A 17,139-nucleotide genomic window follows, 5' to 3' on the forward strand; every position below is an offset into this window, starting at 1 on the left:
TCCCAAGCTGAAGGGTGTTCAGGAATTGCAGGACTTTACTTTTATGGGCCACAGGAAAAAAAACAAACGAATAAACAACAACAACAAAAAAAAACAAACAAAAAACCCGCAAAAAAACCAAAAGATGAAAAATAACAATCGTGTTCTTGTGACCACTCTACCATAAGACCACTAATTCAGTATAAAGAAGATGGAAAACAAGGATGTTCCAACAATAATCTGGATATTTTTCTAGAATGTTATGAGGGTTTTTTTTCTTCTAATCAATATACCCTGGGAAAAACAAGAGGTCTTTAAAAACTCTTCAACATAAGGAATGAAGGAAGTAGAGAAAGTGCTTATATAGAAGACACTTATACATATAAAAATGCAGTCTTGGCTTCCACACACAAGGTAAAGTACAACTTCAGTAAGCGGTCATCAACTTATGCTGGGCTGCTAGTTGCAAAAATACAAACCTCTTACGTGTTTCCAACAGCAAAGAAGAATGCTGTCACAGTACGTCTTCAAACAAACCAGAACGAGTGAACAGGAGATATTTGCTTGCCATCATAAATGGCTGTTTTATTTTAAGCACACCTCAATACACAAACTATGTAACTAGTATGAATTCATGACTGAAGCGGAAGATGCCCAAACAGAAGCTGCAAATCTGAATTTCTACTACAATGACCTAAGTACTGGCATCTGGTTATTTTGAAAATGGTCTTTTTGTATTTGCTTCCCCCCCACCTTCCCTTGACAACAATAAATCTCAGGAGCTCTAGAAAGACTACAGCTTACTAGACGGAAGGAAGATGATCTACAGCTACAATAAGAAGCAGATGTCATCACTGTACCAAAGAGATGATGAACTATGCTGATGCCTTAATTTTCATTCATTGCAACAATAGAAACTCTCTCAACAGTCCATTATGAAAGAGGCAAGAAGACGTGTTTCTGGTAAAAGTTGTAAGCCTCACCTAAGGATTGCCCATAGTGCTCCAAAATGATTAACTATTGTCCTTGAAGACTGCCTGTAACTGTTCTCTGAGAAAGGAAAAAATACATGATGATAGTCTTCGTGTAGTCTTTTGATTCAAATTAGTAACTAAAAAAGTATTTTAGGTGCTGAATACAAATCAGCAAAAAACAACATTTATGGAAGTAGTTTCTCCAACTATTAAACAATGAATACATCATTTCCTTAGCAAAAAGCATATGAATTAACTACCTGTGCATAGTCTGCAGACTGGCATTCATGCAACAAAACCAAGAAGTCTTTTGAGCGTATGTATTTAGCTTGATTAACTGACAGAAATACAAAGACACTCCAAACTGAAATGTAAGAGTATCTACCTAGACCCTGTTTTGGGCACTATGTGCTGTTGTAACCGATAGCATGGAGGAATGGGAAGAACTCAAGCATTCCTCAAAGACGGATGTTACACTCTCCAGTGAAAAAGAAAAACCTCTTTGGAGTAAGTCTTTACAGTTATTAGGACCACAATGCTGCAGATTCATGTGCAACTCATGCTGTCAGGTTATAGTAGCAACCATTACGTTATGCGACAAGAACAATTAATCTAGCAGTCATTTTTGAAGCGATCAGCTTGTTACATACATACAATTATCTACTTAACCAGTACTCTGGTTATGTGAAGTACAGTTACGAGAAGCTGCACAGGTAAACTGTTCTTCTTTAAAAATAGCCACAGCAACAGTGTGAATGACTGAGCAGCCTGCTTCCCATGATGTGCTGCCTGGAAATCCCAGCTCTTATTGTACAAGAATAAGCACGTGATTCCTGTCCTTAGAAATTTATCATTTATATATAGCTTCTAAATTAAACTAGCAATGCAGATCTTGTATGCAAACAAAACCTTAACAGAGATCTATGGAATATACTTATCATCAGTGGTACATCTGTAAAACAGGAAGAAGCATGCACCAACTAAACCCTAAGACCACACCGCATTTAGACCAGAAGTATTCAAACAGGTGCATAACAGTGACAAACTACATGCAACTCTGGTAAGGAAGTTCCCAGTAAGCACATTAATTTATCTTATACATACAGACATGCCTGAGTAGCATTCCTGGGTCTGCAAGACCTTAAGATCAAGTGAAAACAACACTGAAGTGCTCAGGAACTCTCTCTTTCTTGTGATGTTGTAAGAAGTAGTTAAAAAAAAAAAAAAAAAGGCACCCAGGCACAAGAAATAAACAGAAGTCCCCAGACACTAACTTCTGTCTTTGAAATATTACAAATGACTAACAGTTTAAAACTTACGATTAGTTAACTGTTTAAGCTAGGAAACAGTGTCTACTACCAACGTGTTCTACAGCATAAATGCACGAGAGCTAACGGAAAGACCTATGAGAGCATTACAAATGCACACTGCCACAGAACTCCGAGTTCCAGTCTCACATGCAACACCATTTTAAAGGCAGAAACTACTCACAAATTGCCATTTTTTTCAGACTTTTGTAAATGTGCAAGAAAACTCAGTTTTGCTCTGATTACATCAGCTAAAAAGATTAATTCTTTTCTAGAAAAATAAGGACAAGTTACCTAGTATTCATTTTGTGTGTCTGAAAACCTAAATAGGGATCAAGAACCAAACTAGTTGCTAGGTCATCATTTTCACACAGTTCCTTGGCAGACATTCCAGAGGAAGGCACATAACGACTTTGACCCTCAAATCCTGAAGCACCGCTACCTGCAAATGAGAGAGCATAAATTAGGTATCATCTAAAGAACATTATAAAGCCCAGCTACACTAGGGTTAGAGACAAAAAAAACATAGAACAATTAAGGAAGATGATAAAATATCTGAAGAAACAGCAGTACAGTTATTTTTTTCCACTCTTGCTTTTGTTCATTTCTGTAGCAGCCAATGAAGAAACTATTTTAGAATATTTCTTACGGGTGTCTCTAATTTTGGTTTCCTTCTCTCTTCCCCTCCCCAACTACAAGCATCTTTCCAGATGACACAGTTCAGTCACATCTGCCTCTAAGATTTCCAGCCTATAAACTTGATGAAGCCATGAAAATTTAAAATCTCATCTTCCCAAAATCTGAATGAAGGACTTCCTCTGAATTTGTATTTAGCCCTTTATCACAGACCAATAGCAAAAATAAAAATCCAAGTTTTCCTTAAAACCATTTCATAATGACTATTGATATACGTGACCATTCAAAATGGGATTTACTAAATGTGCATTCACTAAAAAGTTGGGCTAGTAATTCTAATTATATTATCCACTTCCAATCACCCTAGTTCTCACTTAGTGCCAATCATGTATTTTATACTTATACCAGTTCAAAATTAACTTACATTCAGTTATTTTCACTTAACTTTTAAACTGAAGAGATCTATATTCCTGAAGTGAGCTAATGCATCCAACAAACACAAACATAATTAATACTTCTGATGATAGCTACATGCTGAATGCAGACCTCCTTCATGAATTAAGACAAGACAGAATCTGACTTCCAAATTGATAGATGAATCACACACAACACTGAGCTGCATAAAAATTTACATACATCTGCTTGATCTTCTCTCAACTCCATTTTTGCCCATCTTCGGATTCTCCTTTCCCACATGCTGCAATTTGGTCTGATTCTGCGCATGGTCATTAGACGACTTGCTTCCACTTCTCCTGCCATTCACCACCATGTTCTTGGATTCTCCCAGCCACTTCATTCCCCCAGACAATCTGACTCAGTTGCATTTAGTCACTTTTCAAAAGGCTTGGAGAAGTGGATGAATAATTTCAGTTCCAATTCCTACTGGAAGCAAAACATAAACATGATTAGAACTTACTCGGAAACTGTTCGCAAGACACAGATTTTAACAAAAGAAAAAAAAACGTGGAGGGGGGGAGATGGTGATCTGCATTTGCATTAGGAAGAAAGAAAAGCAGTTCATTAGCACTAGTACAATACAGACATCCAGAGGTGAACAACTTGTCCTACAACTTACAACCACATCTGGAAGCAAAGACAGAATTCTAGAGCTGATAAATTGCTAAGGACAGCTCAATTTTGAGAGCTGGACTATATACACACATTTACCTATGTGTTTAAATACACACACATACACCTGGATAAATACACACACAGCTATGTGACTCCAAAACCAGAGTATTTTCAAATTATATTTCCTAATAAATAAAAACCTGTAACCTGTTTGGAACTGTACAGCAAAGAATGACATTACACAAACATCCTCCCAGAAGTAAAGACGAACGCAGTTGAAAAAACCCACAACCAGAAAACTGACAACATTTTTGGAATGGGGGTGGGGGAAAACATGTTAAATCTTTATTTCAAAATCAGAGCTCAAAAAGCCCTCAATAATGATCTAGAGGACTCAGGCTACTATTTTTACTGTTTCATGTAACAACAACAAAAAAAAAAAAGTCACAACACATCTGGCTCAATGGGCCAGCAATAAGTGGGCTCACAAGCAGAGCTGAAATCTTACAGTACAAAAATGTCCAGCAAAGCACTTGCTAGTTTTTGCCTGCAGTCTCCATGCCTTTCGTGTAAATAATTATAAGAAAGTTACTAATGATTTTGTACACAGTTGTGTCTCACTCTGTGTAACTTGCAGGAAAAACATCTGAGTTACACGATTATTTTACAATTGCATTTATGCATTAGTAATTCATTTACTTGGTTTTCAGTTATCCTCCTCCCTACTGCTTCCTCATAAAATAATAACATAAAAAGAAGAGGCACAATTTGTTTAGAGCATTAATACTCTGCTCACAACAGATAACAGGTTATTTCAATCTAGTGGAAGAAATTCCCAACAAACTAACAGATGTTTTGAAACCGTGTCTTTTGTAGAAGTTCCGTTTTTAATCAGTTGAGAGTAGCAAAATACTGGATTTCTGTTAGACACCCATGTGATCCAGCTACTTAAAGCTACAGAAATATTTATGGCTAGATGATTAGTAACTAAGTTACTTAAAAAGATTCAGATGATTGAGGTATTAAGAGAAAACCAGCAGACAAGTGATTTAACAGATGTGTTGGCTCAAATGTCTTACTAAAACTATCATCCAGAAATCTACAGGTTTTAGAACCTTTTACAAATTGTCACAGAAGGATAGTAAGATTATTGACAAAGTGAAACAGCATCATACTGAGGAAAAGCTAGTTGAATTACTGCCTCAATATAAAGAAAAAGAACTGAGATGATTTCAGTGGAGAAGGAATTTTCTTGCTGACAGTGATAGAAAGGGTTGGTTTTGACTGCAATGTTTAAAATAATAATAATTAAAAAATAAGTTTAAATGTCTTTTTACTGCACCAGCAAGCTTTAATATAGCTCTTTAACAGAGCTGGAACCAAACAGTTTTGACTTCCAGAACGCAAAAGTTGCTCTCCATACTGACAAATTCTTTAGGAAGTTACCAGATGCAGCTCAGAAAACAAACCAGACACTTAAAATTTGCTACGGAAAGCCCTATTCATTGCATTTAGCTATACACAGAACTAGACATTTTTACGTAGTACCTCCAAAAAAAACCCCTTGGAATTCTTTCAGCCAAACCTATACTAGAAAACACTAGGCTTTTTTATTTTTTTTTCCTCTTCATAGAGCTTGCCTGATAACATACATTTTAAAAGGGGGAAGGGGGAATAAAGATCAACCCCCCCAAACTTTCTTGTTAAGCATCCCACCTGAATTTCCCTGAGCGACAGCTACCCTATGAAGATCTGCACTGACTATCACGCGATGACAAGCTTGTGCTTAAACTTCCCTCTTTCTGCTTCTCAATCGATTCACTTTCCAGCTGTACATACTCTTAACTAAACCCCGTTCCCCATTTTTGTAACAGTGGTAATAAAGAGCATTACAACAGAAACTACATTAAAGACTTCCACGAAATTCAGTCTTGGTCTCTTTGCAAACCAGGACTGAACTATATATAGTCTGTGGTGTGCTACAGTTCAAGAGCAGTAAAGATAAATGAAGTCTACCATGAAGTTGACTGTAGATGCATGCAACAACGGGGAGGAAAAACATTCAATACAGTAGTGTTTCTCACAACTGACAGGTACTGTAGCTACACCTTCAGCTGGAAAAAAGGCGCACTCTGCACAAAGAAGGAAACTGATTTTCCTATGTCTGGTTTGGGGAAGGTAAGTACTATTGGTGCTAAGACAATTCTGCCTAACAAATACAGTGATAAGGAAAGTATGGTGGCAAAGGTAAGAAGAAATGTGGCCACAGAACAATACTCAAAACATACCATGTAGGAAAAACACTTTATTTTGCTGCAAAATATATTGATATAGATGACAACAGAAATCCTCTCCAAGCAAAATGAAGTCTTTTAGTGAAATCTAGCAAACATTCATGTGAAAAATCATTATTTATTTGATTGTAGCAGCCTAGTGAGCAAGAAAACCCATCTTCATCTACTGCTGCCTTTTATTTTCTGATACAAGATAAATGACAAACTTGAAGAGTGCACATGTGCTTCTTCAGCCTCTATTCCTTCTGTCAATATACACACACTGCTTTCAAGAGATGGTATCAAAAGGCAGAACCAACAGACAGGATTCCTTTCCCAGTGAATATCACAGCTTCTAACACCAACAAATAACCTAAAAGAGAGCAAAAGATGCCCCACTCATCACCACCATGTGATCTTTAATACTTCAGATGTGATTTGCTCTCAGTACTTTCTCTATCAGACTCATGCTGGCAAGATCTTTAGGCACAGAGGGAAAAAAGGAAGAGATGAACACCATCTTCCTATTCAAGAAAAAACTGGAACATACTTACACATCCACACACTTTGAGACTTCTGCTAAAGGGATCTGCCATCAAATAATATAACACCATGCATGGATCACTCATGACTTCGGGTTTATCTATACTGTTAAATTTACCAGCACAATTACAGCTTCCAAGGGACCTTTTTCTTTTCAATGTAAATGTCCACATTGCTGTTTCGACCCTTGACTAATTACACCACTACTCTTTACAATTATATTGCCTTTTATAATTATTTTAAGGTAGTTTTACAGGCACATTGCCTCACATGTCAAAATATAGCTCAATTGCATTTGGCCCCTCTCATCAGGGAATTTAGCATCTCATTGCAACAGCACTCTCAAAAATGAAAACTCAAGCTTCATTTACCTGGTTCTAAATTTATTAAACCTATTAACACACTTTCTCAGCATTATTTACATTTCAGTAACATTTGGAAGCACCCATTGACAACTGATGCACAAACACGATTAATGCTGTCATGGCATAAGATACTCAAAGCCAGATTTATCCAGAAGTGTTCACCAGACTGATTAAACGGTACCATTCAGATTTATATCATATGAAATGCCTTAGCCCTTTTATACTGGAAAGCGTAGTAAATCCCTATGTATTTGAGTAAAGAAAATCTATGGCTGTTAAAACAGATCTCAAAGGCTGTCTGAGCCTCCCAGGTTTTGGGCTTTGGTCTAATGAAATCTATCAATTCAGAGAAGTCTTCTCATGAGGAGGAAAAAAAGCTGCACAAAACCAAATCAATCAAACCCTAAACCATACAAACACATACATCAGTAACCATAAGAAAATATGATTTATTTTGGTCTTCCATAGCACAGTTTTTGCATATAAATATATATTACTAAAAGGACAGGGGCAGCTTCTAAACAGATGCAGTGGATTTTGTTCATCCCTGTCCAGGACACAGGCAAAGACCAGGATCAGGAAGTTTCCTAACAGGCAGGGTCATCCTCCCCTTTCCCATGGTCTCCAGTACACAGGCAGTCAAAGGACCTCCTTCTAAAAATATGGTTATTTGTTTGGTTTTGGTTTGGATTTTTGTTCTTTAAAACTCAGCCATCTAAACCAGCTTCGGCTTGGTAGTGTGTTTTTTGTTTGTTTGTTTGCTATTTTTAAGTTAACTATAGCTGCAAAAAGTTTTCCTCAACGAAACAGCATCCTAAAACAAATATAGGACACAAAACCAAAAGACACAATGACCACACACCCAGCTTTTCTGGACAAATCAATGGTATCAAGACAGAAGATATATGTTTCATTACTGATAGCTCTAAAAAAAAAAAAAAAAAGCCACAGACCTTTGAATTTGGGAAGCAGAGCAAAACTACAAAACTATGTAACCAGTTTTTCCATAGGATCACCAGGCTGCAGAGGACTTCACTACAGCCACCCCACCTGGATAACAAAAAAATATCCACCCACTCCTAAAAAGTGTTCAGATTTCTAATACGAAAGACTGAGCAAAATCAAAGCTGAATGAAAATTTGCACAACTTTAAGGAATTATTCGAAACAGCCTCAAATCTTCTCTCAGTTACTGTTTTTGACAGCTCAGACAAGTACCATTAAGTCAGGGAGGAAAGGGAGGCACAGAATGCATCTGTCTCACAAAGAGTATGAAACCAATGCAGAGTGTCACTTTAAACAGGAACCTAATGCCATATGCTACGATACAAATTATTATTGATTATACCAAAACACAGCAAAATCAGGTGTGGAACAGAGGTCTTTGCAACTACGGAAAGTGACAAAAAGAGAAGCTATTTGGGAGTTTACCTTCCCATAATCTCTGCAGTCAAAGCTGTATCTTAAAGAAAGGTCAGGTGGTCCCACAGGACTTCAAGATTCTGGAGTTGAGGCTGCAATTCCTCAACAGGGTAAAAGCTGTTAAGGAACAAACCTAGGAAAGCGCTACTTCAGTCCCACCCCTGCAGCTGCTTATTTTAGCCACCTGATTTCACACCCATTTTTGACTTTCTTTGCCCCTGGAATGAACTGGTTCAGTAAATTAAACCATCAGCACAAAAAGCAAAAAAAAAGGGGGGGGGGTTTGAGTGTTTCTTTTCAGATAGTTAATTCTCAGAATAAGCTCAGTGCAGAATTGGACATGGATTAACAGTGGCACGTGGGAGGCTGTAAGACCGTGTCAAAACTGACTCAGGTCAGTTCAAACTGCTGCAGAACTGCAGCCCCAGGATGCAGGCTCATGAGAACACACACGGATCCAAACCTGACCCAAACCCAGGCTTCAGTCCCCCACCAACAGCTCAGTCCGTGCACTCCCACTATCTCTTGTGCCAGTTCTTTTGCAGCCACATCACTTTTGTGTGTCAATTTGGATACTAATCCAAGTACAATGCAGGCACAGAAGCAACAGCATACCAGTACAGATGGGTGGCAGAGAGGGAATGCACAGACAGAGGTGTTTCAGAAGCTCCTGACCCTTTCTCATCTCCCACCACCACCACCGCCTCTTCCTCCACTGGGTGCCTCCCAGGGTGATGCTGAATAACTGGCCGAGCAAAGCAGCCCAAAGGCTGCATGATCCCCCCCCAACTCACAGCAGCGACTCCAGTGTTCGCCAGACTTTCACAGACACAGTAAAAAAAAAAAGAAATCCCTTCTGGGAGAGGAAGAACCTCCTCCTTCCTCTCCCTTGCCATCACACAAGCATTTCTACAAATTCTGGAGCTCAGTGAACTTCTGCGTAACTCAGTTTAAGCTCTTTAACCCAGCAGGGAGGACAGCAGGTAATTTTCTGCCGGTTTAATGTGCTGAGCAGGTCTAGCAAAAGATCCAATGGGCACTAGAGCAAGAGAGGACACAGTACCGGAGGAGCAGCAGCAGACCACTGAAACGGGAAGGAAAAGCATCAGCTGTTGTGACAGTTTAGCTGCATGACTTACACACGTTCAGTTGAACATGGCAGTTCAGGGCAGCCCCACCGTGGCTGGCACAAACAGCACTACAGTTCAAGGAAGACTTCAAACCAGTCCTGCTGCCCCCTCGCCTGCCCGTGCCCACTTCCACACCACCTCCCCCTGCGCCAGCAGAACAATTGCAAAGCCAAGCAGTGACCAAACCAGGGAAGACACCAGAAAAGCCTGAACCTTGCTGGGCTGAACCATGGTACAAGAGGATGTTACAGGGAGGGTGGGGGGACAAAGTCAGGGAAGTGGTCAGGAGCACTTTTTTAGGACTGTTCCCAAATGCTTTGCACTCTCAAACCACAGGTCTGGATTCATCGCTTAGCGCAGAAGTATCATACCTTGCACTTACTATGTTAATTTTGGCAACTGTCTGTTGCATTAAAGCACAATGCTGTCTGAAGCGAAAAGAATACTGGGAATTGTAGTCCTGCAATAGGATAGTGCTAAGAGAGCAAAACAAGTATTCAAGAGCCCTGTTAGTCCTGCTACTGACTATACGAGGACACATCATCCCACCTATTCATTTATTAGGCAATGCACCAAGTAATTACTTTAAATAAATCTTATTTTCCAGTTTGCGAAATCAAATAAATATATAACAGAGATATTAGTATGGTGCCTATCTGGCTCTAGTAACAAAATAGCACAATAAACAAACAAACAAGTCCCATTTTTCAATCAAGTACACCTTGATTTCCTCACATGGCGTTACTTGCAAGGAAGAAGGCTTAAAACATTCAAGACAAAAAGCTCATTTTTAATGAAAACAGAAAAGGATGCATCCATAGCTACAGTGACCAGATTACGGAGAGAGGACATGACTCTGTGCAAACTTATTCTACAATACATTTTAACTTCATTGACTAAAACCTCCCACTGTATACAGTTACACTATTAAACACCCTGTTCAGACTGACATCTGTCACCTTGTGCTGAATTCAAACCACCAGAAAACTACACCAAGTTAAGTACTGAAGATTCTCAGGCTGCCTGTGATGCAACTCAACAAAACACCACGTACTCTCTCTCCCTCACCCCCCATCTTTACTTTTCTTTTTTTTTTTTTTTTTTAAGAGTAATGTGTTGAAAATAATTCGGCTTTAAAGTTTCAGATGTAGATGTGCTTTACCCCTTCCTTAGAAGTATATACTCCCTAATGAAAAATCACAAAAAAAAAACCAACACAAGACGCCGGGCGTTTCGAGCTGATTGCAGCAAGCTCCGAGGCCGGAACAGTCACTCAAAACAGCCCTTAATAAAAGCGCCGAGTGGGACAAACCCGGGTTAAGGCTCCTGTTAGCGCTCACAGGGGAAAAGCCGCGCCGTCGGGACCACAAACCATCCACCGAGTAACCGAGAGCTTCCTTCTCGCTTCCCCACACGCCTCCCCGGCCTCAAACGACTCGCACGAAACCCGGCGGGGGCCGCGGCCGGCGGAAGGGGCTCCGGGCCGGGCGGCGCCTCCCCGGCCCCGTGCTGCCCCCTAGGGCTGGGCCTCCCGACACGGGCCCTTCCCGCCGCCCCCACCTCCCTCCCCCGGCCCCCAGCCGCGGCAGCGAGGCGGCACGGCCCGCAGACACCCCTCTGCCGGCGGACGCGGGTCGCCCCCCTTCAACCGCCCCGCGGCGCCGGGTCCGTCCGTCAGCGCCGCCCGGAGGCGGCGGGCGCGACGGCGGCCCCGCACGCCGTCCCCGCGGCGGGGAGGCAGCACCCGGGCGGCGGGGCAGGAGATGGGGACGGTCCCGTCGTGTCGTGTGTCCGTCCGTCCACCCCCCCCCCTCCCCCCCAATCTGAGGGGCACGGCCCCCGGCGCCCCCGCCTCGCCGCCCGCTGACAGGCGCCTCCCACGCGCGGGGACACCCTGCTCACACAGGGCCCACGGGAGTCGCGACACCACACCCCCTCCCCCCAAAAGACACTCACCTCCCGGCTGCCCTCCGCGCTGGGTCCCCCGCCGCCGCCGGCGCTGCCCCCGCCGCCACTGGGGGAAAATGAATCATCAAAGGGAAAGGAGCAAGGGGAAAAAAAAAGGGGGGGAGGAAGTGGGGGGGGAAGAAGGAAGCGAAGACTGAGCGAGGGAAGGGCGGGGGGGGAGGGGGGCGCCTAAGGAGGGGGGCAAGAAAAAGCAGCGGTAGTGATAAAAAATAATTCCGAGTGGGGGGAGGAAAAAAAATGGCGGATTAAAATCCAAGATGGCGGCGCCGAGGGGCGAACGGTGCAGGGAGGAGGCGACGGCAGTAGCCGCCTAGAGATCCCTCCGCCGAGCCCCGCGAGAAAGAGTCCCCCGGGCTCCCTCGCAGAGACCCCGCGGGGCGGCGGCGAGCACCGACCGCCGCCGTCGTCGCCGCCGCTTCCTCCTCCTTCTCCTTCTTCTCTGCGGGGAGCCCTCGTTCCGCCGGCCTGCCGAGCCAGGCGGGCCGCTGCGCCGGCTACCGCGCTCCGAAGTTTCTTCTTCTTTCTCCTCAGCGTAGCCCACGACCTCCTCGCCCCGTCCGGGGAGACGCCGCCTGCCCCTGCGCTCCCGGCGGCGGAGGGACACCGCGGACAAGCTCTGCCTTACGCCCGCCGCTGCGGAAGGATACACAACTCCAGAGGAAATACAGACCGCCCCCCCCCACCCATCCCGTGCCGCTCCCTGCCTCCTCCCCCCGCCGCCGCCGCCTCACGCCGGCCGGCGCAGAGGCAGCCCGCCAGCCCGCCAGCCTCCGCGCCTCGCCCGCGGAGGAGGGACAGCGCGGACCGCAGCTCCCATGACCGCTCACAGGCCGGCGCTGCGCCGCGGCGGAGGGATTTCGCTGAAAGAAAACAAGTCCCGGGCCACCCCGCGGCTCTGGGCCGCCCGGGCCGTGTGTGCGCAGAAAGAAGTCCCGGCCGCCTCACGCGGTGGAGGGATTCCTCCGCCCGGAGCTGCCCTTTAAATGCGAGGGACTCCCCGCCGTGGGGGCGAGTGGTGGGTGGCTCATGTGCGTCCCGTGTTGGGGGGGGGGGGGGGGAGGTTTAGGCACCCCTTCCACCTTCGTTCTGGCGTCTGTGAGGCGACAGGTCCCCCCCCTCCGCTGAGGGAGTAGGGACCGCAACTTCAGCGCCTCCGGGAGCTCCCGAGCCGCGGCACCTGCTTCCCCCCCTCGTTCCTCCTCCCGCGCCGCTGCCTGACAAGAGGCATTTAAAAATGGCCCCCGCGGCCTGGAGGGGGTGGCACGGCGCCTCCTCTTTCCCCGGGACGCTGAACGGGAACGGGGCAGCTCCGGAGCGGGGTGGCTGGCCCGCCCGTTCTCCCCCTCCGCCCCCTTCCAGGCCCCGTCTCCCCACGCGTGTTCGCGGGCGGGCGTGGGGGGGGTGCGAGGGAGGGGGTGCTCGGGGCCGCCGGCCTCAGCAGGGTCCCCTCGGAACAAAAGGTGGCTTCGCTGCTGTCGGGACCCGCTGAAGGCGGCGAGACGGGGGGAGGGTGGTGCGTGTGTGATGGCGATACCGCCCATCAGCACGAACGGGCGCAATTAATCGCGTTTATTGGCGGGGGTGGGGGCGGGCACCCCAAACCCTGCTAATGCGGTAACCGGTGGACGTCTCTACATTCGCAGGAGCTGGAAAACTCGCAGGCAAGCGTTTTCTCTGCTCAAAGTTCAGAAGTTTTATGGCGGACTCAATGTTTCGCGTTGCCCGTTTGTGCTTCTTGTCATATGATAACGCTGATTGCAGCACAGGCTGTTCTCAAATACAAGTTTTATTTTCATAACTTTGCTAGAAGGTTTCAGATCATTTACGTTCATTTTAAGGCAACCGTAGCCGTTGGTGGACGAGGAAAAGATTTGCCATGTAACATCTCTCCCCTCAACAGCTACTCACCAGGAATACCAAAATCCTCAGTTTTATTCATAGTAGGATGCTGAAGTTTTTTTAATAAAATACAATTTTGCATGGAACTGGGTTTAATTTTGCTTTAGTCATACAAGTGAAACAAGATCTGGAAATGGCATGTGTCCTGACAAACCAAATTGCTAGGTAAATTGATTTTGCTATAATTTGATAACAAGAAATCGCCTCTGAAGCTGAGATTTTGTGTGCCCTGTTGCTAAACCAGATTAACAGAGACTTTAACAGTTAAATTATAAACCTCTGAAAGATTTACTTCCAACCAGAATGGACTATTAATAGCATTGCAAGCAGCGACACTGTGATAATATTAGTAACAACATTTGTATATTGTTTTATAGATGCACCAGGTTGCTCTGTGTATTTTTGGGAATGGCTACAGTCATCTCAGAATCGTAGATGTTGCTAGACTGGAGGATGCTGGCTTCAGTCCTAACAGCAACAAGAGTTTTCCACAGCTCCGATGACGGGTGTGGAGTCCTTAATGTGGTTGAAGCAGCGGACCTAAACCCCCCTATTTACACCCCCACCATGGACTCCAGCAATGTGATCTGGTGACAAAGCCCTGGCTGCGTGTGAAAGGATGTTATGGTTTTTTTTCAGAACACATTCGTCTGAACCTTATTTCCTCTGCTATTCTGGCAACAATTAGAAAAGTTAAAGAAAAAATAAGCACCCTTTCCAGTTTGATTACAGTTGGGTTTGTTATTTCTTCTATGTTACAGCATTTTCCCATTGTAGGTCTTTCATTTGATAAAACAAAACACTGTCTTGGAAAATAAGACAGTTGGGTAGTCAAACCTTGGTCAAATCATGATGGGATGCTTCAGGAATAAATTTACTATGTTAAACAATTTTCCGTGCCTGTGTTTTTTTCTGGAAACCAGCAGAGACAGGGCAACTAGCTCCAACTAAATGTAATTTCAGAAATTTGTTATATTTTGTATTGTGAAAGACCCATCGATAGTTTCAACATTGGCTTCGCTTCCTAAATTAATACTACCATATCAGGCTTAACCCTCACCGGAACATGAAACGTCTCAGATAATAAACTTTTATTGTTTTCTAATTTCTTATCAAAGGATGGTGATGATGGCATTATTTTTTAAAGGCATAAAAATTTCTTACAGTCACATGTTACTCGATATATCTATGGTGATTTTATGACTTCTGCTGGAGAATTTTTTTCTGATACTATAAGACCGAAAGATTTCAAGCGTACGCCAGGCAATGGATGAGTTTATTTTGGTGTGCATTGGCAAGAACCAGTAGTCTTTAATTCCTGAAGTAGTATTCCTAAATTTTTACAGTTCTAAAAATTTGCTTTTTGCTGATTTTGTAGACATTCCCCCCTTTGGGAATAGTAGCTTTTGTATTCTCAGCATCCCATATATGCTATGATGGTACAGTCAGAATAGTCGCAAACATTTTTGGTCAGCCAGTTTTCACTGAAAAAATGTAGTTATTAAAATATTTATGTGATGAGCGGTTTTGTAAAAACCACTTTGGTTCTTCTAAGCAGCAAAACTTGAACTTCAGTTAGGCGTAGAAGCTGCTGCTGCGTTGCAATCTCTGAGGCTGTGTATCGGTCCAGAATTCTGCCCACAGCTGCGGGGTCAGAATCCAGCCCTCAGCCCTAAGCCTCCTTATTCAAAATCACCCCTGCAACAAAACCTTTCCAATGATACAAAGCCAAATCCAGCTTAAGCTGAAAAAGATACAGCTCTAGCTGAGCGAATGGCGTTTCGTCCCTGTATGTCCATTCTTAACTTTATGTGCAAATCTGACTTAAATACTGTGGCAATGGGTAATTTGGACAACTCCAAGCGTATAACCACAATTGAAAAGTCCATCACCCGCTTGACAGTTTTACTCAGCCACGCAGGCGTTTGGAGGTTTTGTTGCTTACTCTGATTCTGCAGGATTTTTACATAGACCCAGCGTAAGCGTTTCTGAAACGGACATCTGGGAGTGTTTATGTGCCAATAACAAGGCCGAATTGTCATACATGTTCTGGCTCTTTAGCAGGCCTCCCAGGCTGTAAGGTACGTTGGTGCCGTGAAAGTTTTAAAGCACACCGTGTCTTGCGCTACAGCTTGTATACAACTTACGTTGTCATTTTAAACTGGAAATACTGTGCCCAGATCCTTACTGTCAGTTCTGCCGATTTTAAGAGCCCAGCAGTATCACCCAGCTAAGTAGAAGCATGAGGAAACAGGAAGAAATACAAGGAAGGAGCCGAAGTAAATCATCAGGTGTAATGAGCTTGATCTGTCATTTACGGTAATGTTTTATCTTCTGTTTACAGCAAGCAGATGCTCTATGGACGTTATTTTTACGGCGGGGAAGAAATCATCTTGTGCAAAGGCGTAACAGGTTTCACATTGCGAACGACACTTTTCTGTTGGCCGCGGGCACGCAGAGGATTTGTTTCCTTTGAATGCTGGGTGAGTAAATACCTCCCTGTGACATTTTTGAGAGGATCAGTCCCTTCCCTCTGTGCAGGAGCGTGGCCTTAAGCACTAGCCACGGTGCCTCGCTCAACTTGCCGTGAGGTGTACCATTGCAATCAACGCGTCATCACGCCTGGCTGATGTCACAAGCCAGTTTTCCCTGACGGCTACAAACCCAATGTTGAACATTGCATATAAATGTACATAGGAATAAAATCAAAGACGTTTTCTATCGAAATCTTATTAATTTATCAAAAATGTACATATTCTTAGTGGCAGATGGTCAATAATAGATGATAGATGGCCGCCTCTGTGTAAATTAATGGCTGTAATTCACTTGAGGGGATCTGCTGATGTCATAAGCTGCCAGAGTGCAGCTTGAGTGATTTATTAACAGCTGCAGAAATCCTAGAGTGAATTACATCCTTGTATTCATTTAGGGTCTGCAAATTTTTATTTATAAAATACGGAGGTTTGTATTTCTTCATTATTGTAGGGATCTTTTCTGTGACATTAATACAGGGGCACAGTGCAGAAATGATGAGTGCAAAAGCTCAGCTCCCTGCCTGCAGTAAAGGCAGATTTTCTCCACTAATGCATATCAACAGCAACCCTTTCCTTTATTTTTAAAATAAGGTAATCAGTTTCTACAGGGGTTTATGTAAGTTCTGGTTTTGGGTTTTTTTTTAACCCCACCATCAAATACAAATAATGTCAGTATCTTCTGATCCAGGAACCTCTGTCACTCAATGTTGTACTCACTGCCTCTGTGCACATTAGGGTATGTCCAAAACAGAAATACAGAAGAGGGTTGGGTGCTAAACAGGAATAAGTGCTACCTCTAATAACTGATTTTTCTCTTTAGGAAGAAGGCAACAGATCCAGAAGGCTATAAAAGGCACCTGGAAACCAAAATTCTTTGTGTATAGGGAAGAGACTGGCCCTTCTCCTAACACTATCCTTGTTCAGGGAGAAAACCTGAAATTCTATTCCTCCATAAAATTCCTGCATCATGAAAGGGAAAATTTTCTCAGTATGGATCCCAGGTTAATCACATCGTTCTAAAATGTAAGCAAGCAAATGA

At 43.6% G+C, this 17,139-nt stretch overlaps 2 protein-coding genes across 6 annotated transcripts in view; one reads left to right on the forward strand and one right to left on the reverse strand.

The window, feature by feature from the left end:
• KMT5B (lysine methyltransferase 5B) overlaps positions 1-12,334 on the reverse strand; it is a 31,580-nt gene extending 19,246 nt beyond the window's left edge. Inside the window, exons 1-3 of one of the 5 annotated variants that reach the window (XM_063332035.1) lie at positions 11,656-12,334; positions 3,533-3,775; positions 2,555-2,702 (exon numbers count right to left, since the gene is read on the reverse strand). In XM_063332035.1, the coding sequence (XP_063188105.1) occupies positions 2,555-2,702; positions 3,533-3,692 (308 nt within the window). In that variant the 5' untranslated portion in view covers positions 3,693-3,775; positions 11,656-12,334. Of the gene's footprint in view, positions 1-2,554; positions 2,703-3,532; positions 3,779-8,578; positions 9,673-11,655 lie in introns of those variants that run through there. The other 4 variants (XM_063332034.1, XM_063332036.1, XM_063332038.1 and 1 more) reach the window with 4 other exon arrangements.
• Positions 10,267-14,456, forward strand: LOC134514231 (basic proline-rich protein-like). Its single transcript, XM_063331736.1, has 5 exons — positions 10,267-10,275; positions 11,220-11,484; positions 12,033-12,682; positions 13,311-13,607; positions 13,944-14,456. The coding sequence occupies exons 1-5, from the start codon at positions 10,267-10,269 to the stop codon at positions 14,067-14,069; spliced, it is 1,347 nt and encodes a 448-aa protein (XP_063187806.1). The 3' UTR covers positions 14,070-14,456.
• Positions 14,457-17,139: the final 2,683 nt, after the last annotated feature.

This window comes from Chroicocephalus ridibundus, chromosome 4 (genome assembly GCF_963924245.1).
Source record: "Chroicocephalus ridibundus chromosome 4, bChrRid1.1, whole genome shotgun sequence".
NCBI lineage: Eukaryota > Metazoa > Chordata > Aves > Charadriiformes > Laridae > Chroicocephalus > Chroicocephalus ridibundus.

Excerpts from the sequence above, each read along its gene's own strand:
- LOC134514231 (XM_063331736.1), top strand. Across the intron at positions 12,683-13,310 it reads CCCCGCCGTGGGGGCGAGTG|GAGCTGGAAAACTCGCAGGC; the intron begins GTGGGTGGCTCA and ends CTACATTCGCAG. Across the intron at positions 13,608-13,943 it reads AATCCTCAGTTTTATTCATA|ATGCACCAGGTTGCTCTGTG; the intron begins GTAGGATGCTGA and ends ATTGTTTTATAG.